The 23,009-nt window shown below is 40.9% G+C and overlaps 1 protein-coding gene across 2 annotated transcripts in view; it reads right to left on the bottom strand.

Moving 5' to 3' along the window:
• LOC148419419 (A-type voltage-gated potassium channel KCND3-like) overlaps positions 1-21,417 on the bottom strand; it is a 43,073-nt gene extending 21,656 nt beyond the window's left edge. The window contains exons 1-2 of one of the 2 annotated variants that reach the window (XM_088424365.1): positions 20,846-21,417; positions 18,667-19,819 (exon numbers count right to left, since the gene is read on the bottom strand). In XM_088424365.1, the coding sequence (XP_088280491.1) occupies positions 18,667-19,769 (1,103 nt within the window). In that variant the 5' untranslated portion in view covers positions 19,770-19,819; positions 20,846-21,417. The remainder of the gene's footprint in view (positions 1-18,666; positions 19,820-20,845) is intronic. The other variant, XM_088424364.1, reaches the window with a different exon arrangement.
• Between the last annotated feature and the right edge of the window lie 1,592 nt (positions 21,418-23,009).

The following is a 23,009-nucleotide window of genomic DNA, read 5'->3' as shown; positions in this document are numbered from 1 at the left end:
ACAGGTTTATTAATCATTCAGTACTTCATTCGGAGAACCAACTGGGAGGATTACTGGATGTTTTCGCTAGTTCACCGAAGAGACACCTTCAGCAACCATGCTGTCAATTTTACAGAAGAATTGAAGTTGTATTGAAGACGTTCCAAGTTTCTTGCAGAACAACGACCCCTTCAGGCCTCACTCCAAAAAAGCATACTCCAATATCTGATGATAAATCCCAAAAAATAAACAAATAACATGAATCGGTGCGTTCATGAGTAGTGACCCTATGAATATCCCCGGGATTACTCTACTAATCTTTATTTGTACAATTTGAAACATGAAATACAGTATATGATCAGTCCTGTGTGTTGGCTCATCCTCTTAATCCAGTGTTTTAAAAACAAAGCAAATATAAAAGCATTTCCCGTCAAGTTTCACTCTGCTAAGCCGTAACAGCAGCACGGGGATAATCGCCACCTGCACAACGCTTCACATCTAATGCTTGTCCCTACTCTAAAAGCATCTCCCGGAATGCAGCAAATTAGTGTAAATATTGTTGTTTTTTACGCGCACAACTGTCAGATAATAGCAGCGCCATGCCGTAGCATCCGCGCAACAACTGACAAATGCACCTGTCATAGGTGGAAAACAAAACAGGGGCAAAAAGCATTCAATAAATGGCATTAGACCTGCTTTTCCACTTAAATAACGCAGTCAACCTTTGGCATTCCCATATGGAATGGCCGCCCCGCAATTTACACATCACCTTTGTTTTGCTGTCCTTGGGCGTCATCGCTGCCGGAGCGAAAAGAGACGTTTGTTTACCGCAATCACGACAGAGTTCACAAATTACTTTCAGCCACTTTAGCAAACCTTGTTCTTTCCAATGGTTTGCTGTTTCTAAAAAAAAAAAAAAAAAAAAAAAGTCTCTTGTGGCAACAGAGGACACAACTTGAATATGTTATTTCTTCGCAGAACACAACCAGAAAAAATCAATGTCAGGGCACAATGTACTGCGGAGCTAGAAGTCACTGTGGATTTTTTGCCTCTACTTTTTCTTCACTTGCTTACCTCTGCTTCACCTTTTCTGCTAGTTCAAAGAAGAACTTTATGGGTGTTACTCCTTTGTACTATCGACAACTCCTGACGTTAAGGAAGTCAAATTTAAGACTCGCGAAAGCCACTTTGATCAATTTGAAGGGCTAAAATATTGATATTTTGGCATAAATACAATTCATGCACCGGTACCAAACACTGAATTCTATTCATTCAAATTGCTTAGCCTCGGTGTGAGTATGATAGCATATGAACAACTAAAGCAACATGAACAGATGGGCTCTTTTGGCGGCTGCTATTTAAGCAATCCCACTGTGCATCCCGGTTTTATGTTTGGCGATCACTGTTTTGGAACCTGCGGCGTCACAGACAACACAGTTATTTCTAATTAAAGGTTAGGAGTTCCTGAGCAATCCACGTAAAACTCCAGATTAAACGTTCAGAATATGGCAGGCGTGTTTCTATGTGCCTAACTTGCTTTTGAGATATTCAGAGCCAAAATGTCTTCAGACATTTGGAACAGTGATTAGTATATAATGCGCTGCGATTTAAGATTTGAATCCCAAAAATGATTGCAATTTGCATCATAAAACTTTCACCTTGCATTATGGCCAACGGAAAATTATCCTAAAACAAGGAGCCCCACTAACGATCATGATGAAATTGTCTTTCGTTATATTTGATCAAATTTGGCCTTTTTTAGAATTCACATGATATGATTATCTTCTAATGAGGCACATGGTATTTATTTTGATAAAACTACAATAAAAAGAATTAATCTCTTTAAAGATTTATTGACTTTTTTGGGTTTCCTATATTATCAAAATCAGGAAGATTTTGCTCCATTGTTTACAGTTTGACACAGGAAGGCACACTTACTCTTCTATTTACTTATTTATGTTTTTTTTTTTTTATGAGATATTCTGAGTTCCTGTTTTCACACCATGAGATGCTCCCACGGCTTAAAAACAACAATAAATTTGCCGTTCCTTTTCCCCGTTGTCCATCACGGTCGTTAGTCTTATGCCCTTTGCCGAATGCCCTATTTTTTCTTGTTAGGTTTTTTCTCCACTGATGTGTGATAATCAACATTGCTCCAGACGCACTTAACCTGCAGCATGCATCTTCATAATGACAAGGCTCTGCAAGTGTATCTTCATTTTCTTCCCTAGTGCTGAGTTGCGATAAAGCAAGCGCAGGTCCATTGATTTTCCACAAAGACGTAAACATTCCCTGAGGTCTATTTGCAGCTTGTACGATTAGTTTGCTAACTTCCGGCAGAAAACGCTGTATATTGTTCACCTTAAATACTCTCCCGAGAAGTTGCTTACAATTCTTTTATTTGGTGAGATGTAAATGCAGGTTAATTAGAGTATTTGTGTTGTTCTTTTTTTTTAACCTCCCTGCTAATTGCAGATTGCCAACATTTAGGCGAAGATTTAGCTACTGCTGGACAAAGTCAAAGAAACGGATCAATTTCAAGGGGTTGCTCATCCGAGATAGCCCAGTTGGCTGAGTTCAAAGGTAAAATCAATACTTGATTCTTTCCAGCAAAAATTCAGCTCTGTCAAAATAAGACCATAACCGATTTAAATGTATATCTGACCCAAGATGGTCGAGGTTGAATGCCGGATCATTCTGAACACATCAGCAGATTGTAGGCCCGATTTTTCAATCAATTTCTCTCGAGCTATAAAGAATCAATATGCATAATACATTACAACCATAGCAATTTTGAATGATGTACCTGGGGTTTTTCAGAGCATGCCATCAAGTTATTTTTATAAAATATTTGTCATATTTTCAGGGATTCTAATGCTCTAAAGCAGCAAAAGTATGGCAGCAGGAGTCTGCACCGTATCTACAGAGTCTGGCTAATTTAAAATCTCGCTGCTTCTCACTGCAATGTACGTCGATTGTCAGAAAGCAGACAAATGAGTTTTATGGAGCCATCTTGCAGCACTTGCTAGCTGTTACTGTTGCCTACTTCAATTGTTTTCCGCGAGTCTTTCATCATTTTAGCATAATAAAAAAGAAATAGTGCGACAAATGGTCACGTGTGGTTGTCGCGTGTCACACATGAGCGGGCAAAGGCGTAAAGCTCCACAGATTTCCCAGTGAATCACTGGCAATGAGATCTCGAGTTAAAATTTCGAGGTGACAAAAGGTAAAGTGAAAATTTATTAATGAGCAATATTCAAATTGAGACAGAATAAAGTGGCAACGGTCTCGCTGCGATTTTCCTGTCCATAGCTTCAAGAGAATTATTGTAATTGGAAAAATAAATAAACCAGCAGTAAGATTGCCTTCTGGTCCATAACTGCAGCAATTTGCAGCAATTTGCATGATGAAATTTAGATGATTTTAGGGCTTAGAAAATGAAACCTGTTCTGAAAATGTGGCAGACTTCCCAAGTTGTATGGCATATATCGCATTGTTTGGGCTGCAAGATGGAGCCTGCTGAATTGGCCGGACACTTTTTAGTGTTTATGCTGCCACGAGTCATATGCAGGCGTCCTCTTGTGGTGTTTGTATCCTCTTTGTGTTTTGTGGCGTTTTGCTGTTTTTATGTTCAGCACCCAACACGATCTGGGCTCGTTGTCTTGTTTGCAGCTGCGTTGCAACCAAAAACACCTGATTCTGGATCCATAGTTAGGGCTCTTGTGTAGCTATTTTGCAAGCTATCTTTTTAATTGTCTTTATTTTGTCCATTGGGTTTTAATATTTTGCAACTACTACAAAATACTCACTTACTTAAATGCCACTCTGTGTCTAATGAAGGCGTAAATGTCAAACTTATTGTGTTTCTGAACCAAGGCTGCTTTATCCACCTGTTCGTGTGACCGATTCACGATGAGGCTTGAAGAGTAAAACGGGCGCCGATGATTAGAGTGGGATGACAAAAAAGAAAGATGTGGAGGAGAGATTGATGGGCTCACTGATTTCATCTGAATGCCATGAAAACAGTGAATACATTCGAGTGGTTCTCTGAAAAAGGCCAAGCCATTAGCAGCGGCCACTCATCTTTCACAAAACAACTGCCTGTATTTGCACGGCTCCACGTTCACACTCGCCATACGTGATTGAGGGACAAGGTCTAAAAGATGGCCCGTAAACAACATTTGAGGATTTGTTTTCTACACACAAGGGCCATAAACTATTGTCTACTGGTGTATTGAAACAACAATTAGCAACCACTGTTTCCATTTAGTCGAAGAAGCAATCGAGCAACGACAAACATGCATTTCAACCATAAATTATTAAGTATGGTGGAGGCAAAAACTTTATCAAATTCAAGCTATTTTCACTTAACTTGCACAGTTGTGAACTGAACATTGTCGCAGCTCCTTAAAGTATCATCCACATCCGAAATCTGACAGTAAAAAGCAAGACTTCAAAAGCTGATTCGGGCAAAAAGATGCCTACTTTGATGTAGATAAATTACAATGCATTATTGTCTTGACCAACTTTTTTTTTAACCAAATATGTCCATTGTTCTTCATAATGGGAATGATTTAGGTATGAAGCTAGATAGTTGGATGAATGGAAGGACAGGCAGACAGACAGACAGACAGACAGACAGACAGACAGACAGACAGGCAGGCAGGCAGGCAGGCAGGGCAGGCAGGCAGGCAGACAGACAGACAGACAGACAGACAGACAGACAGACAGATAGATAGATAGATAGATAGATAGATAGATAGATAGATAGATAGATAGATAGATAGATAGATATCTTATTGTACATACAGTATGGAGAGTTACACATACAGTATGGAGAATTCATGCCTTTTTTTTTAGCTTGATACAACTCACAATATAGATAAGATTGTCTAATGAGACACAAAGATGACAAATAAAGAAAATTGTGTGAGTGTTTGTGTCTATTGTGTCAAGGATGGCGAAAGGACACACGAAACACAGTTCAGGAGACTGAGGTGTTTCGTTGTCACTTTTTCTAAACAGACAATGACAGAAGAGAAAAGGCTCTCAGTCATGGTTGGTCCGTCTCCATGGTGATTTCCGAAGCGTGAGCTCCTCCGGCGATGTGTTCAGTAAAACCCTAAACACGCGGCTTGGTTCATGTGCTGGTTAATGAGTGATGGGGCCATTAAACTGTTAATGCTGAAGAATTACCTCCATTGCCACAACTAAGGTCAAGCACTTATTTCCATTAAGTACCTTAAAACGTCTCATGTGTACGTACTGTGTAACAATCTTTAATTTGTATAACACATACGTTGTAATATTTTCTGACAACTATTGGCTATTATTGCTCACTTTAAAAAACAAGCATCTTTGAATACAACCCAGACCCATCAAAATCTGTTGTTTTGTATATATATATATATATATATATATATATATATATATATATATATATATATATATATATATATATATATATAAACACACCGTATACAACCTTAGCGTTTCGAATGTGGTGACTCAGTGCTGATAGCGATAGTGTGCCGTATTAAGTAGGACACACACTCAGCGAGCACAGGGTATTTCCATTGAAAAGTGGCCACAGGAGAGTTTTAACAGAGAGGACAGATGGACATATTAAGGATCATAAATTTCTGACTAAGGACTACAAAAGCAATCAAACCTTTTTAATTAGAGTCCCGGTAATGGAGCTCATGATCACAAAGAGACATTCCCCTAACAAACTTGAACATTTATAGCTCTGGAGTGATTTGCGTGAAAAGAGTTGTCATTTTTTTCAGTTAGTAAGGTCATTACATTTCATATTTACTCTTTTCCTATAGTTTTGCCCTAATCAGAGAATCGGAGGCTATTCCAGATGACTTGAACTGGTCGCCACTGGTCGTCTCTGTTCAATAAAAATATTGAAATGACGCTTACTTGCAACTACTTCCTGTAACCTTGACACTACGTCCTCTTCTAGGGAGAAAAGTGAAAAGAAACTTAAATTAGATGAACGGCCATTGCGTGTTCAGCTCCCCCGCGAAGCCGAGCTTCAGGTAAGTTGTTTCATTGTCCCATAACTATTAGCCAAACGGCGATTTTGGAATGCAGATTTAATGGACGCAAAGCGTGCACTGACCAAAAAAACAAAAAAAAAAAGGATGAACCTGAGTGCATTCGCTGACCATTTGGTGTCATAAAGCATATTAAATTTATTCAGAATACAACATGGGGGACCTTGGTGCCTAATTAAAGGCCTTTTGGGAATATTTGAAACCCACATTGGTGCATAAACAAGCAGATCAAAAATACCTGACAGTTTATCTGGAATGATCTCATTGTTGACAACCCATGTTTGAGAAACTATATAGAAATATGGTGTGAAATATTAAAGTAGTTGGGGTCACGGTAGGTAGACAAATAGCGGAATTTCCCCAAGCATCGGATCATCGTTTGGATTTAAGATTGTCCAAATCATCCAAATGTGGCCTTTTAACACTAATTATTTTGATTTGTTGTCTTTCTTGTTTTGCGCTTTGTGAAAACTACATATTTTTAAAGCTTTGCCTTGTTCATCATCAATCCCTCTCGTGTGCTATTAAGCGTTGTTTTTGTTCAAGCGGTACTAAATAAACAACCATAATTTGTAAATAAATTCTCATTCGAGGGAAAAGAGTTTTGGAATACACTTTAATGCAAAATGATAACGAGTCCAATTATTCTGCGATTCAATCAAATACTCAACGGAATAAGCAAAAAAAATACTCAATTCTAAAAATATTCAATAGTGACAGTTCTAATATGGACCCAAAGTTGGGTAAATATGCATTGTTCATTCAAGAGGATTGTTGCTTCTTTGTTGATTATAATAACTTGAGTTGTCATTTCTTGATACGTAAAGCATCTCTCAACGACAACACACTCACAGATCTTTTGATGTATGAAAAAAAAAGGACCTGAAGTGCCTTAAATGCGCAACCCGGGTTAGCTTAGCCCTTCTCCGACACACGGAGATTTTGGGGTCTGTCCCATCTAATAAAATCAGACACCTATCAAAACCCACGTCACATCTTACCCGACTTTTTAGATGGTTATAATACAGTATTTTCGATTGCATTGAGGATATTTCCTAATAGGACTATTTTATCGTCTCTTTATGAAGCACTAAATGGACCGTGAAGTTCCAGTACATTGTGTTTAAAAGTCCATCACATTGCAGCAGTTCTTCGCCAGCCAAACACAGCAACATGACACTGTGACAGGCTGATGTATTATTTCATTGTTGGCGCCCAATATTACCGCCATGACACATTATCACTCTGTTGCTCATTAGAGAAGCAATCTGCCGGTCCAGGCGTGAGAATGTAAAAATGAACAGCTGTCGCGGGCCGTTGCCGCTTTCATGAATCTCGCTAATACAACAAGTCGAACCTACACAACTTTTATGTTCTCCTTTACGCTGAATCACTTCACTTGCGATTGCGTTTCGCTCCGCTCGGGTTTTGGCATTCCTAAACGCTGGGCATCCAGCAGAAGGAAACAAATGGCCAAGAGCGAGGCATAAATCACACTTTTTTCCCGACGTGCGCCATTGTAAACATCTTGGCGCTGCAATGAAGAAGCAATTGGAATTCATTTGTGGTTTACGAGTCTTACCTGAGGGAGATTTCGTGTCCCCGTGGTGAGAATCTGCTTCTTTTTTTCTCACCGCAGTCGAAACTCCCAAAATAGACCGGATAGCCGGTGTACTGAATTCCACAGATGCAATTTATCACGCATCAAAACTCTGGCACTTTGAAAGCTTTTAAAAATAAAAAAATGTGCCGGATGACAAATGAAACGCATTGCATCTCCGCCAATAAAATAAGTGGCCAATCTTCACCGCAGCTGTTTGTCAAACTGTAATGATTCCCTTGTTAAAAGTAGCCTGACTCTGATCACTACATTGACACGCTACAACAGTGTTTCCCAAACTTTTTAAATTGCGCACGGCCTGTAACTCTCTTGACAAAGTTCCTCTGTTGTCTCACATTTATGAAAATCACAAAACAACTCAATTTGAATCACATTTAAGGACGTTTTAGCCTTCAATGAATTTCGCATGACGTATTCGAAACGTGGAAGGAAGCAGGGGTCTCTCGGGAAAAACCGCCTAAGCACAGAGAGAACACAATCTGTGAAGCAGACCTGTCCGTATGCGTTTTTTTGTGGACCCAAAAAAAACACCGTCAATTGTTGTTCTATCTTACAAAGCAGATCTATAGATTGAAGCGGAAATCATTTTCAAATGAATTTAATCCAATCGTTTTGAATGAAAAATGGTTTCATATCCGTTCAGTCCGTCTCTTTCTTTTTCAAATCACTGAATTATTCGATGAAAAGACCGGTTGAGTTCTGGGGGTGAACATGTCCTTATATGACCTGAATTTTATGGATTTCATTTTCTCTTCCTACCCTAGATCGCGCAGCCAAAATAAAACCCTTTGGCAAACGGCAAAACGAATCCATTAGTTTTATTATAGAACCGGTGTTTCCATAAAAGCTTGTTAAAAGGCCTAGGTGTCAATGGAAATGTGTTTTTAAATATTACTAAATGGACAACGTATAAATGTGCTCCCTGCTCTGAATTAGAACAAGCGCTTCTCTCCTGCCCTCGGCGCTAGTACATTGTCAAGTCTGACTACTTGAAAAACAAAGCAATTTAAAATCAAAACAGTCACGCAAGCCGCCCTCTTCCTCCGTTCTGCTACCGGTTCTTGAGTCACGCCATCCAAATACGAGCGAGGCGATTATCAATTTGCAATGGACTTGGACGGAGGAAGCGCGAACTTGGTGAAAGCCAAGTCCTTTCGTAACAAGTTCTCATTGGGAGCGGGTTTCGTATTCCAAGATGGCGCAGAGAGTCGTGCAGATAGATGAAAGACTTTCATATGGATTGTTGGCTCTGACCATCGTCCGATCCGATCAACGAAGGGAAAATATCCCTTAACCCACAACTGTATGATGACCTGTCTGTATCATCACAGTGAAAGTTATCGGTAGGTTTTCTACAGTATACCTTGTAGCCAGTCAAACCTTTTGCTGCCTGTGTTGTGAGATAAGGGAGCGGCTGCTAAAAATAAGCCAGAAAACAGAGCACATGGTGTCATTCAAGGTTCTCCTTTGTGTCCTGACGCCAAAGCCTTCAAGATAGGAAACTTTGCCAGGAGCTATTAAAGGCTCTTACTTCCTTGCAGGCCTCACATTCTTTATAGGCTTCATTTACTGTGTTTCCAGTCTTATCAAAAGTCCTCTCACCTATATGCTTACTCTGTTATTAAAACCTGAGCTCACGGTTTGAACAAATGTTCGAACTCAACCATATAGTCCTTGACAGCAGATTTCAACCTTCACGGTATTCAAAGACTGCGATTGAATGGACGTGGATGGATTCCGTGAATGGAATTTCCTTAACCTTCTGAATGGAGTCTCCATTCATGAAATAGGCTCTTGGCCTTCTTGTTACCAAGCTAACAGCCAAAACTTGGCCCACGAACACATTCAAACCAATAATGTTGGGTTTCAACAAATTTGTACTTTTGCGTAAGACCGTCTCCCAACCCAATAAGTCTCAACCTTCCTGCTAACTAAATATATTGCCAAAATTTTACTTGACTTGTGTTCTTCATACTTCAGAGAGGCTTCCTCAGGCCTAGATAGTTCAGGTACATTCAAGTCATTTGAAATTCGAAATAAAATTAGTTTAAGACCAACATGCAATACTGAGGAGGAATTCTCGTCAGTCAAAATCAAGAGAAATGATATGAAGCTGGTAGTTTTCATCAAGTTTAGGTTTTTATCGACATAGTCCATCCAGTAGAACAAACAACTTGCTTTTCAGTGTCTTCTGTTCCACAGGCCTGCTATGATCATGATTATACTGGCTCAAAGGAAAAAGACCCAATAATTCCTGAAGAGTGAGGATTTGTAACCATGCAAAAGGATGGTGGGACAGATGCGAAGAATGACTAGAGATTCACTAATGAATGTGTATCGTCTGCACCCAATTAAACATCTAGAAAAGTTCCAGTACACACAATCATTTAAAACAACGTTTCATTTGGTTTTTTTTTAATCTTTTTTTTCAAATGAACCCTTGGTGTGGAATCAAATAACACTGGCACTGCGTTACATGACACTGCAATTATTAGAAAGCAGGGTACTGATACATCGGCCGCAAAAAGCATCTTGGCCCAATAAAGGCGGTAAAAATTCCAATTTCCTACAAGTGGCACTCGTATTGACCTCGGGGATCAACGAGGCGCCGAAATCGCCCAATTATTCATGCCACTGAATAACAACACAACCTCGGAGAAGAAAAACTAGGCTGTTGGCAGAAAAAGGTTGGATCTTGAAGGCTCTCTTTAATGGCATTCAAAGAAATATTTTTCTCTTTGTAGTAGTTGTTTTGAAACGTTACTAAAAAGTCAATAAATCCCATTTACAAAAAAATGGTGCAGTGATGCAGTTAAGTGTTTTGCATTTTGTAGTTTCACAGCACAATAATACTTGTAATATTTTAAAAGAAAAAAAGGCAATAAAAAGCTTATTAGGTGTTGAGAGATTCAATTTCCCTTTTACTGCTCCAAAGTCCCCGTTGAGCGCCTCAATGTTTACTTCCATGTTTGTTTAGCAATATCCGAAATGGCTACGGCTTCCGCCCCCCCATGGGAGCCAAAGGGAAGCAAGATTCAAGGGCAATGAGCGTCGCTCTGCCTTTTTCATTTTCCTTCTCCCATCTTCCTTTTGACTAAGGAGGTCCAATAAACGTCTGACCTCTCTCTTTTTCTGACGCTGGCCCCTGGGCCCGGTCCACTTAGTCTAATAGAGACGTCGAGGCGAACGCACAGAGGGAGGCCATCTTAAAAGTCTCTCAGAAGAAAGCGGATTATATATAGCCACTGATTAAGGCAGCGATGGGAACATGACCTACATGCATAGCAACATTTTTTTTTTTTTTTTTTTCTCACTTTGCCACGACAGAACAAACCTCGCGTCCAGGACGGGGACTCTACAACTGGGAGGCTCACTCTAATTATACCAAGCGAGTCAAATTTCACCGCACACCTCATTAGTATTTCCTCATTATTGGGTTAATCGTATTTTCTGAGGTGTGGAAGACTCAGTCGAATATGCTCCGTGCTACCTGTCATGTAGGTACCGTCTGGATCATGTATCAAATTAGCAGATAATAACTGAAATGGATGACTGCCTTTCACGCTAAGCAAATGCTCTAAGATTAGCTTCCTGTGTCTTGAACAACACATGCCACCGACGCCACCAAGCCGGCTATTCGGCCAGCAGAAAGCAGCAGAGTGGACCTTGTTTGTTTGGACGGAAGCCTTTTATCAGCCACCTGGGCTTGATTTAACACCCTGGACCCGGACCTTCACTCCGCCTGCTCATATCTCCCCCAGCACCGGCCCATTACCCGAGCGCTGTGGATGAAGATGCCTATAAAAGCAAACAAGACCAGATTTACTACATGCGAATCAAAGCGGGGCGGCATGGTTTCAGACTAGTCAGCACGTCCACCTCACAGCCTCAGGTCTTCCGGTGTGGAGTTTGCATGTTCCTCCCGTGCCGTCGTGGGTTTTTCCGAGTACTCCGGTTCCCTCCCGCGTTCCAAAAATATGCACGATAGGTATACAGTGATCCCTCCTACTTCGCGGTCTCAGATATCGCGGTCTCAGTACTTTGCGGGTTTTTCCAGGGAAAATTAAAAATATTTCAAAATAAAAAATGTGCTAAAATGGAAAAAAATGAAAAAAGCAAAAGAAGTACATTATACAGTACTGTATTCATCACATAACGAAGTAATATTAGTTAATAACTATGTTAAGCATTCTCCAGGCGTTAGCGTTCGTGACGTTTTCTCAGTCATCATTTTCCCATCAACATTTGCATCCCTCCATCTTTTTCCAACAACTATCCAGTGGCCAGATTTTCAAAATGAAAAACCGGAACGCCGCAGTTTAACTGAAAATCAAATACGCCATCGCTTTTACCAAGACGTTATTTAACAAATTGAATGCTCGTCAGTCTGCTGACCTGTGGTTGCGTCATTACTTAGCTAATGCTAAATGCTATCTTGGATTACAGTTCAACAAGTTAATGCACTCACTATGATCCAACCGTTTTACTCGTGTTGTGCCACTGTAATAAAATTTATATCCCCTGCCACTGCAGCATGACTTATGTCTGTTTTGATTCTGGCTTTTCAAATTAAAATGTTTCCACGTACCACCTGCAATGCGCTCATAGATTAGTCATTGCTGTTTGTTGCATAAAATGATGTCTTTCTACAGTTTTTCGGGATGTTCTACTGTGTGAGAGGTCATGGAACGTACCTCATGCTTTTGCTTTTGAAAGCAAGCACTTATTTTTCTTATTTAAGATCTTGAATATTAAAAATCTATCGGCGCAACATACCTTGTGGTGGCACATCCGAGAAGTGCCACCAGAAATGTGAAGGCTCGTGCTCAGTCTGACCCAGAATTCTTAGAAAAGTAAGCAAAAAGTAGTTCAAGTATGCCAAAAACATCAACGTGAATGAATGTATATTGGAAACAAAATTCAACATTTCTTTATAATAGGTGTACCATTTGAATGGCTTTGACCCGCACCCTAAACAATGACTTTGCTGACTGAACTGAAAAAAAAATGACATCAGGACATCTTACATAAAAGTGGGACAAAACAATACGATTAGCGAAATTCGCCGGGGCTCAGGACAGAGAATGGTCAAAACCGAGTTTGTCCCACTTAAACCGTTTGTTATGTAAGTAAAGCAAACAGAAATTTGAGGGGAGGAGCACACATCAGCAATAAACATTCCATACCAGCGAGGATTCCGTGCTTATTAGCAAGGTACCCTAACATCCTAGTGCTGCTATTCTGTTCAAGCAGGATATGGGTTTTGTACTATGCACTTTCATAATCACAGCAATATAAAGTACCATGTTCAAGGAAAACGTTAGCTTTCATGTTGGTCAGAGACTCGGGGGCTGGGGAGATTACTGAAATGAGGCTACACTAACAGCTCATCTCTCAGTTATGCTGCAATAGGCCTACACTGCCGAGGGATCTCCCTTGATTAAGCCAACCCTCCTTCCACTTCTATCCTTTTCACCTCCGTATTTCACCTTCTTTTTTTTTTAAATAATACCGTCACAACTAATGGTGGGGTTACTACGACGGTTAGGTATCATCACGCGTTCAGGCAATATGTTATGAACCTTCGTCTCTCTGTCCCATGTGGCTGGCGAGCCATGCTTCTGGAGAATTTTCTGCTTATTAACTTATGTGATGAGGCCAGTCTGTCAGTGTTGGGAGAGGACCTGCCTTACGTTTTTTTCACCTTGCAATGAGGCAAAATATTTTCTCTTTCCTAAGGGGGGGGCTTTGCAAAAATACTTGAAACATTATGTGGATATTCATTGTTTTCTTGTGACTACATATCAAAATTGGGTGGGTTTGAATTCTTGTCCGCTTGTGCTGATTGCCGCCCGTTGGTACAAACCTCTTCTGTAGATTGCGTCTTGCGAGTACAAAGCATAATATGCAAATTGGAATGTTGTCACTAGTAGCTTGTGGGGTAAGTACCGTATTTTACGCACGATAAGGCGCACCGGATTGTAAGGCGCACCCTCAATTAATGACATTTTAAAACTTTATTCATATATAAGGCGCACCCTCAATCAATGACATATTTTAAAACTTTTTCAATCACAATATAGTAATACTCAAAGTAATAACAATAATAACTCAAATAACTCTAAACTCTCAATAGCATAATAACGCAATGTCAATATGAGCAACCTTGTTCAAGTGTAAACACACAAAAGAAACAGTTAAAGCTTACTTTATCACTTCATTCCCCATCTACGGATCCCAATCTCAATATTGATCCATATATAAGGCGCACCCGATTATAAGGCGCGCCATCAGCTTTTTAAAAAAAAAATGAAGGCTTTTAGGTGCACCTTGTAGTCCGGAAAATACGGTAATCGAGCTGCGAGTCCCAATTTTTATAACGTGCCTTGTATTCACAGGCGGCAATCCACAGAAGAGATTCATACCCACAGGCAGCAACCGTAGTACTGCAGTAATCTACTTTCTTTCATTTTATTTTTTAAATAGTAGCCTTAAAAACCTTGATACAATCTTGCGGGGCGCTAACATCTGATGCCCACATGGGGACCTCAGAACTAAGAGACTGAAACGCTAACCTGTAGTCCACCAAGCTGAGCTTTTGAAACTCAATGCATAAAAAAAAACACTCCATAATATACTGAATTGTACTGTAGTCACAGAGAGTCTTTTTGCAGTAATTGTATATTGTATTGACAGATGGGCGTACTGGTGAACTCATCCCCCATGAGCATATGCACATGATTGGAGAGCTTACTGTTAATTCCAAGCATCAGCCATGAATAATTTTTATTTACACCTACTGCTGTTTTTCTTTGAACAGCTTGGCTTTAGGAGATTGGTTTGAGAAAAAAAGACTGCAGTACAAAGTTAGCGAAGAAAATAAGACAAAGACGTTTTAGTTATTACGATCAAAGGCAGCTGGAGAGTAGTGGGCTGTCAGCAACAAAATACTGAGAGGATATGGTTATTATCAGTTTATGTGGGGTTTGTGCTGGAACTACGCAGAACATTTGTCTAAATGGAATCTCACCTCCAGACAATGAATACTAAAAAAAACCAGATTGTGAGAGTTTGTGATATGTTTTTTGTCCAACTGTCTTTTTTTTTAAATGCTTGAGTCCTGAACATGCAGCCAACATTATTCTTCTGAAGGTGTCCTTGGATGGCAATGAGGCAATGATTTTTTTTTTTTTTTTTTTCCCCTCAGCGCATTTGAAAAGACTCTATTGTGTCTTGGACATAATGCCGTCTCACTCAAAGACATTGTTTATGGATTACAATTCAACTTGGCATTTCTCAGTGTTTTAAACCTATGTTCGAAAAAAAAAACTATGGAAAAGGCCTTTATAATACAGACGAGTAGGAAGTAACGAGAAAATTTCAGGCATTCTTCAACTGAAGCAAGTCTCAAGTTCAGGAGTGGTAGAGGGAGGCAACGAGAGGGAGACACAAACGTTGTTGCGGCGACGGCACATGTTGTCAGGCAAGACAGCCATGCATCACAGAAGCGTGAAATGCAGAATAAAATGGAATATTACCCTATGAAAGTTTGTTTTGCGTTTTTCCCCATCATGGGTATGGAGTTCAAAAATTTGTGGGGGTAAAAAAAAAAAAGATTTGAGTCTCAGGGGTTTTTGGTACATTGGTTCTCTAGGTATAACGGACATAAAAAGCATAAAAACGTACCGCTTTATCTCACAAATTGAAGAATTTTCACAAATGTTAAGTTTTTATGCGTTTTATTTTGTTGCTGCACGCTCTGGAATCATTTGCTGATCCAATCCCCAAATCTAACCCATAGTGCTGAGCGTCAAGCAGGGAGGCAATGGGGCCCAATTTTTTTAAAGGTGTTTTGTGTGACCCACCTAGGGATTAGACCTTGATTCCCCCATTCTGATGGTGGGCTCTTTGACCTTTGGGGCGCTCAAACTTTCCCTCTAGTGCCACGTTTAGAAAAATTGAAGGATGCAAAGGCCATATTGTTGTTTTTTTTTGTCCAACACAACATGGCTCATTGCAATTTTTAAATGGACACCATGTCTTTCCCAATTTTCAGCATGACTGACTCTGTGGTTGCCACCACAGGCAACTTTTTATTGTCATATGCAAACCAACCTGAAAATTATTCTGCTCATGTTGTCTATTTCTTAGCCGGAATTATATTTGTTTGTTGCCTTTTTGAAAAGTATTTGCTACAGAGGCTAGGAAAGCAGCTAAAAAAAAAAATTTGACAAATGAAATTCATCCAGTATGGCTGCAAGAACCCCCCACTAATTGACCAGCCCGAATTCATCTCGCTTCATTCCTGGTCATCATTGTTTGATCCATTAAAAGACGAGCATGGACAACATGGGAAGTTCTAGCGCTGTTAAAAGTTACAAGATCACATCATGCTTTTCATCGCAAACCAAATGAGGTGTGACATGACATTGTACCATCTTGAAAGCTGGGCTTAATTACAGCCCGGTATCAACTTGGACCTCCACCTACTTTTGCTCTGTCTCTGGAACTATAAAGTTAGAGATGCTGAATAATGCAGTAAAGGAGGAGCGGAGCAAACTCCAGTGAACGGCAGGAACTTTGCCAATCATTTAGCTTTGCGTTTACCAGGACCGCTTAAAACAACAAAACAATACAGTGCAATCTACTGCGGTAAAAGTACCATCCATCCATTTTCTATCCTACTTATCCTGTTCAGAGTCATGAAGTGGTGGAACATTTGTGGCAGTGTAAAGACATCCCGACTCCTCACACGGAACATATCAGGTCTAGCCAAATGCTACTCTGTAAACAAATACATTGCAGCTCAGCCTCTGGCTATCAGAGGTCAGGGGCAGTGATTATTCCTGTGATCTTGTGTACTATTCAAATAAAGATTAAATTCAACATAAAGCTTCTTGGTTGAAAACGGTACTGTCATATGGAATTTTGAGGGTAGAATATCAAATAATGGATTTGCACGCTAGAGTAAAAAGAAGTGTTTTAGCGCCAATATCGATGGTAATTATTGCATTCCAGAAATTGTTGCAAGCATAGGTTTAGGGCTACCACTAAGTGAATATTTTTAGAATCGAATGAACAAATACCAGCCAAGAATATATTTCTCAATGCATACCATGTCTTTGACTGCTTTAGTAACAACCACCTTATACAGCTAATGTTTACGTAAAAGCTGAAACTATGAGCGCAGTATCCGAAAATCTAAATGGAAGGACACACTTTTAATTTGGTGCACTTGTACAAGCTAATGAGGTCCTTTTTAAAGTTTTATGGGAAAAAAACTGCTTTCAAACTAATAATATTGTATTGACTCTCATTAAAAACAAAGTGTTGGGGCTATCATTCTTTCACTTTGCCGCCAAACTTTAGCAGCACGTTCTCATTCGCCCCGCGGGTCACGGCCGCTGAGCTCGGCAAGCTTGTGAAATATTAAACGTGTTGAATCATAATAAATGTGACAGAAGAAGCCTCCCGGGACTCTTCGCCTTCAGGCTCAAAACGCAGTGCTGCGGACTTTACGATGCCTTTAAATCAATTCCTCACAAAGCAGTTGTTTTCTTACACTGAACACCACGGTCGTAAATATGTTTCTTATGGGAGGTCATTCTTATTTCATTAGTGTGTGCCAGTGTGTATTGAAATGGCTGGGCATTTTTTTTATGGTATAAGAAATGTTGATGGCTATGTATACATTTACAAGTTGGCAATTTCTTTCCACATTGAAATACTTTATTGCATATACGTGTGGGCAAGCTTTTGGCCTAAATGGACAAATGGGCCCATTTAGAAATTTATTTCAAAGAATTTTGGGGAGTAATATTTATTCATCCTCATTTGTATCAATAATAATAACAATAGAAACGGAGCGCTGGACAAAAAGAAGTTTTTAACCTCACCATGTGGGCTGTGTGGGCATGGGTTAGAACTGGTCAGCATCTATCGGTCCTGTCTGGGTTCTGGGTGTGCTAAGTGGGCGCCGGTTAAAACTGATCATCAATGTCAGGGTCTCATATGGTACGTATATGGAATAAGTGCGTTAAATCACACCTACAGGCAGTACCTTCATTGCAGGAGCTTCATTTGATGAGTGATGCACTCTGCCAAGAAATCATGGTGAAACTATTTTTTTCAACTGTAGTTTGCTAAATTACAGAGGCAATTGAACTCAGCGTTTTTAAAGCGAGATTGAAGAAGCAAAAGCACACAAAGAGGCCTTGAGCTCCTTCAAGACCTGATGAGTCCCAACCGATAACTGAATTGATTAATCCATCTCTAGTAGCACCAAAAGTAAAAGTCCACCTATTTTACAACCCTAAATTACATGTGATTATTTTTTTTTAAATATATATGTCTTGTGCAAACCCCCATTTTATTTTTCCCCAAGATTTTTTGTTATACCGAAGCAACTCTAAGACCTAGTAAAAAAACCCATGTTAGCTAACACAGGTGTGCCCCTATCGGAACCCAGCATCAAAACCAGTCGGTATCCTTACCCATGGCCCCATATTAAAACCCACATGGGGCCCAGATGGAAATGTTCGCTGGGGGGGGGCTTACTCGAACCTGTGACTAGAGCTGAAGATAAATGAAACTGGTGATTTAGCAAAAAAAGAAAAAAAACAGCTTCAGCTTTTATCTGTGCAGTCCACCTACAGCACCAGCTACCTCGATTTTATCTCCACGCGGGAACCTTTGATGGTCACGCTGTGCTTTTAGTGTGTTTTAGCTCGATTCTGACTTTTTAAAGGAAAACCAATTATCCCTAAGTACTTATAAGTAGTGCATCTTGGGCCTGTTGTAAACCAGGGAACCACTCAATGCAAGAACCTGAAACTTTTCACCGGAGTGGCCAAAGGTGATATATTGACACACTGGAAAGGAAAAATAAGACGAGACAAGAGCGTGGCCTCTTCTACACAGAAGAGTGGCCAGGGGTATATGAATATGTATATGTCACATCTGGCTCGTTTCGACGATGAGTTCGTGACGTCAATAACTTACCCCAGCGTGGTCATGGTGACAATGGTGTACCAGAAGGAAGCCGGAATGCTGGTAAACTTGCTCGAGCTGGAGCCTTTCTCGGCATAGAACATAACGGTGGCAAAGATGATGATAGCCATGGTGAGCGAAAAGAGCAGGAAGCCCAGCTCCGAGGCGCAGCTCTTGAGCGTGTAGCCCAAGATGCGCAGGCCCTGTGAGTGGCGTGAGAACTTGAAGATGCGAAAGACGCGGAAGACCCGCAGCGTGACAAAGGCGCCGCTCACATCCTCGTTGTCGGTCATCACCAGGCCGATGTAGTATGGCAGAATGGCCACCACGTCGATGATGCTCATCACGGAGCGCATGAAGCGGTAGCGGCTCGGCGCTGCAAACAAGCGCAGCAGGTACTCCACCGTGAAGATCATGACACAGGCCGTGTCCATGCAGAAAAATGCCACCGTGTAGCGTTCGCCGCATGGCATGTCTTTCTGGGTGGCAGTGGAGCCGCATGGCACGGTCTCCACCACGTTGGTGATGACCGAGATGGCGATGAAGAAGCCAGTAACGTAATAGAAGACCAGCGCCATGGTGGAGGTATGGGGGTTCTCAAACGCCCGCCACATTGTCTCTCTAAAGTTCATATGGGGGAGCTTGACGTCCTTGTTCTCCTCTTGGTCGTCCTGAAGCCGCTCTAGGTTTTCCCGTTTCCGATCTTTGTACTCTTCGTAGCAGCAGTCGCCAATGATCTCTGGGATGATGCCAAAGAAGGTCAGCTCCTCATCATAGGCTGAGATGCACTCGTGCCGCGGGTAGTGCAACTTCCCCGTGCGGTAGAAGTTTAGGATGCTCCGGAAAGCGTCGGGGTCGCGGTCAAAGAAGTACTCCTTGCTTTCCTCGTTGTAGAAGAAGTCCTTCTCCGAGCTGCCGAGCAGGGTATCCGGGTACCTGTCCAGGGTCGTCCTCCAGGTTTGGAATCGACGGCCGCTGACGTTGAGGACGATGAGCTCGTCCTGCCGCCGGCGATGGTCTCGAGGCGCCACCGGCATGGGGCAGCTGGCGACGGGCATCCAGCCGATGGCGGCTGCCCTGGCAAAAGGGAGCCAGGCGGCCACTCCCGTAGCCATCGTGGTAGAGGTGTTCCTCACCTTCAGGGTTCCTCAAAATCAGTCGGCATCTTCATGATGAGTGTGGGGGGGATAAAACAACATTAGCAGGGGCACAGTAGAGTGATTATATTTTGCTGTTTTCACTTTCACTTTTGATACTCTGGTTGTGAATAGCGGAAACTGAGATTAATTGAAGCCCCCTAAAAATGTTCATAATGAGACCTTAAAGGAGAGGTATCACCTCGTTGCGCCGATTTATACATGACGGATTCACAATCCTGCCGACTTGCCATAGCAAAAAGTGACGCGGACAACAGTCATCTTGATCACCACTCGCTAAGCCTGCCAAAGTCGAATACATTGATATCGCTGCATTGTTTTCACGTCATTCTCCGTCTACGTGACAAATGCCACAGTGTGCGGTGTACCCAGTTAGAATTTAATTTTAAATCTTCTTTGATAAGGCTTCTGAGTGCTGCATAAAAATTTATCTGCATCATGTTGGCCGGACAATTAACATTGAAATAAGAGCAAAGCCGATTAGGACAACATTTTTCTGTGAAATGTAAATCTAACTTCTGTGAGTGACGATTCACGATAATGAGGTCATAAACTCGGAATGGTCGATGCAAATAGTAAAGTTTCTTCTCTGAGAGGATTTCATTTACCCTTCCGGCAATATACACACTAAATTTAAGAGAAAACCAAACAGGAAACGTCTTTGGAACTAAACAAGTTCTTTCATGCTGCTCCATCTATGGATGAAATGGATGAACCTAAACTCAGATGAAAAGCCCTTACAGGGAGGAATGTGCTTTGAAACCAGAATTCTCGGCTGTGAGGCTAAAGACTACACGAAAATACGGCCCCTTTTATTTTTCAAAGAAAACATTCATCATCCATCTGCTGAGCAGGAGCGTTTCGATTAAGGACTACAACCTGTTGGAGTCTAATGTAAACGCCCATCTTTTTGAGGCATACATTGTATTTGATCATCTTCGTGGAGGGTAGAAGGGCTTGAGAGCACTTTTTTTTAAAAATCTGTTCATAGTTGCCAAGTTTCTTGGTTGGCATTAAGAAAAATATGATCTCACCGTGTAAAAGTGGATGGGAGTCAAATCCGAGCCGGGAATAAAGAGCCGCGGTCCATCCAGCGGAAGAAACGGCAGGCGGCACCTCTCCGCTGCCGGCGGATCACAGCCTCCTGCTCCGAGAAGCTGAGCGCATACAGCGTGCTGGATGGATGGAGAGAGACAAAGAGAGAGAGACTACCAGAGTCTGGCCGGTGGGGAGGGCAGGACTAGTGTGCCGTCTACATCCTGACTTGATTTTTTTTTTTTTTTTAAAGCCTCGATAAGCGCAATGTGAAGAGCGCGCTGGGCTTTTTTCTGAAGCCTGCCTAAAGTGAAGTGTGCGTGCTTCACTCTATGCCTGATAGTGTCATCAACCTCCTCCTTCTCACTACACGGTCCTGTGTGACACAAATTGTCACTTTCGATACATTCAACAGGTTAGAAAAACAGAATTGTTTCATCCCGCTTCTACTTCATATTGGCAAATTCCTTCCTCTTAAAACTCTATCCAAGTACTTTGCTAATCCCGTTTTTTTTTTGTTTGTGTTTTTTTTAATCAATTGATACATCAGGCTTCCCATGAGTCTGAAGTCCATTGCGCGCGAGGCAGTAGAAAGGCCGAGGAAATCCGCTGCAGGTATTTTACGTTTATTGAAAGTACACCATTAGGACACGGGGAGATTTCACTATTGAACTATTTTATGCTATTTTAATTTAGGTAAATACTGTACAGCATTTTCTCTCTGTCATAATCATCAAAAATGAAAAAGACAATAAAACTAAAAATAACTCAAGTTTCACTTTGAAACAAAGTATTGAAGTAAATGAACTTTAGAAGATGGGGTGATAAAAGCAGCTATGAATTCAATAACATAAGGAAAAAACAAAAATCCACCTATCCATTTTCTTCAGTCGCTTCTCCTCACTGGAGTCGCTGGCTTGCTGGTGCCTACCTCAGTTGATTATGGGTAGTAGGCAGGGGACACCCTGAACTGGTTGCCGGTCAATCACAAAAGGACAAAAAAACATCAACGCACCCAATCACACCAAAGGACAGTTTAGAGTGGCGAATTGGTACATTTTCTTCTGAAGTTATTTGTCTTCTTTTTCTAGTTAGAATCTTTTTTTCTATCAGTCATGAAAAGATATTTCCTACAGTACTATACTACCACAGTTTCTGTGCATGCGGAGGACTTAAATGAAGAAAAATTTTGTTTTTCCTCCTTTGATTTCATTATGTAATGTAATAATAAGTGGTTAGTTGATTTTTTTTGTCACCAATTAAAATTAAAAAAACATTTTACAGTAGTGTTTTTACTGACTTGTATGCTAGGTCCACATGTGTTGTTTCCACTCGTGTTTGAATATAAATTAAACTTTTTAATCATCACAACATCAATTCCAACTGCCGACTTATGTACTTCATGTGACCGTATGTGTTTTGTGTTAGCATCAGGCTACTGGACTTGGTAGTTTGTTTGATTTTACAGCGTTCAACTCAGTTTTATGTCTCAAAATAATATGTTAGTGAAAAAAATCTGTCAAGTGAAGGTTTTTTGCATCAAAATTTAAGTTAAAGAAAAGAAAAGAAAAGGCAAGGACCCCATTTAGGTAGTGGACTTACCAACCGACAGTTGCTCTCATTTACTTTTGAAAGTCATGTTTATTCGTTTTGTGATTTGGTACAAGAAGGACGTGCTAGCCCAATTCACCTCACCGCCAGCCCCCTACGGATGGATGGCTCTGTGAAGCTTTCATCATCAAGTTAAAAGTGGGCGATGCCTGAAGTCTTTCACTTCAATCCGAGGCAAGCAGTGGCAGGCTCGCCGGGGACCTCAGGGGAATGCTCTTGAGGAATAAGGCCCGCCTTTGAATGGATGGCCTTGTGTGTGTGTTCCAGGAGCGAAAGCAAATAAAAGCGAAAGAGGCAGCGCCATGAGACAGAAGGGCCATTGATGCTCAGTGCATTGAGACATTCAAATCAGCTTGTTGCATATCATGGAAGACATCCAGGAAATGAAATCATTTCTCACCCATTTTCCGTGAGGTTTGATCCGAATTTCTAATATGATGGCCTGTACTGATTTGTTGGTTTCGACTTTTTTAGCAATCTTAAGGTTAAAAGGATACAAAATTATAGACAATTTACACGGTCTGATTCTTATTTTACTAAAATATATAAACA

Source organism: Hippichthys cyanospilos, chromosome 9 (assembly GCF_059441005.1).
Source record: "Hippichthys cyanospilos isolate Australia breed blue-spotted pipefish chromosome 9, RoL_Hcya_1.0, whole genome shotgun sequence".
Classification (NCBI taxonomy): domain Eukaryota; kingdom Metazoa; phylum Chordata; class Actinopteri; order Syngnathiformes; family Syngnathidae; genus Hippichthys; species Hippichthys cyanospilos.
The sequence above is the reverse complement of the archived record's forward strand: the minus strand, read 5'-3'. Positions and strand labels throughout refer to the sequence as shown.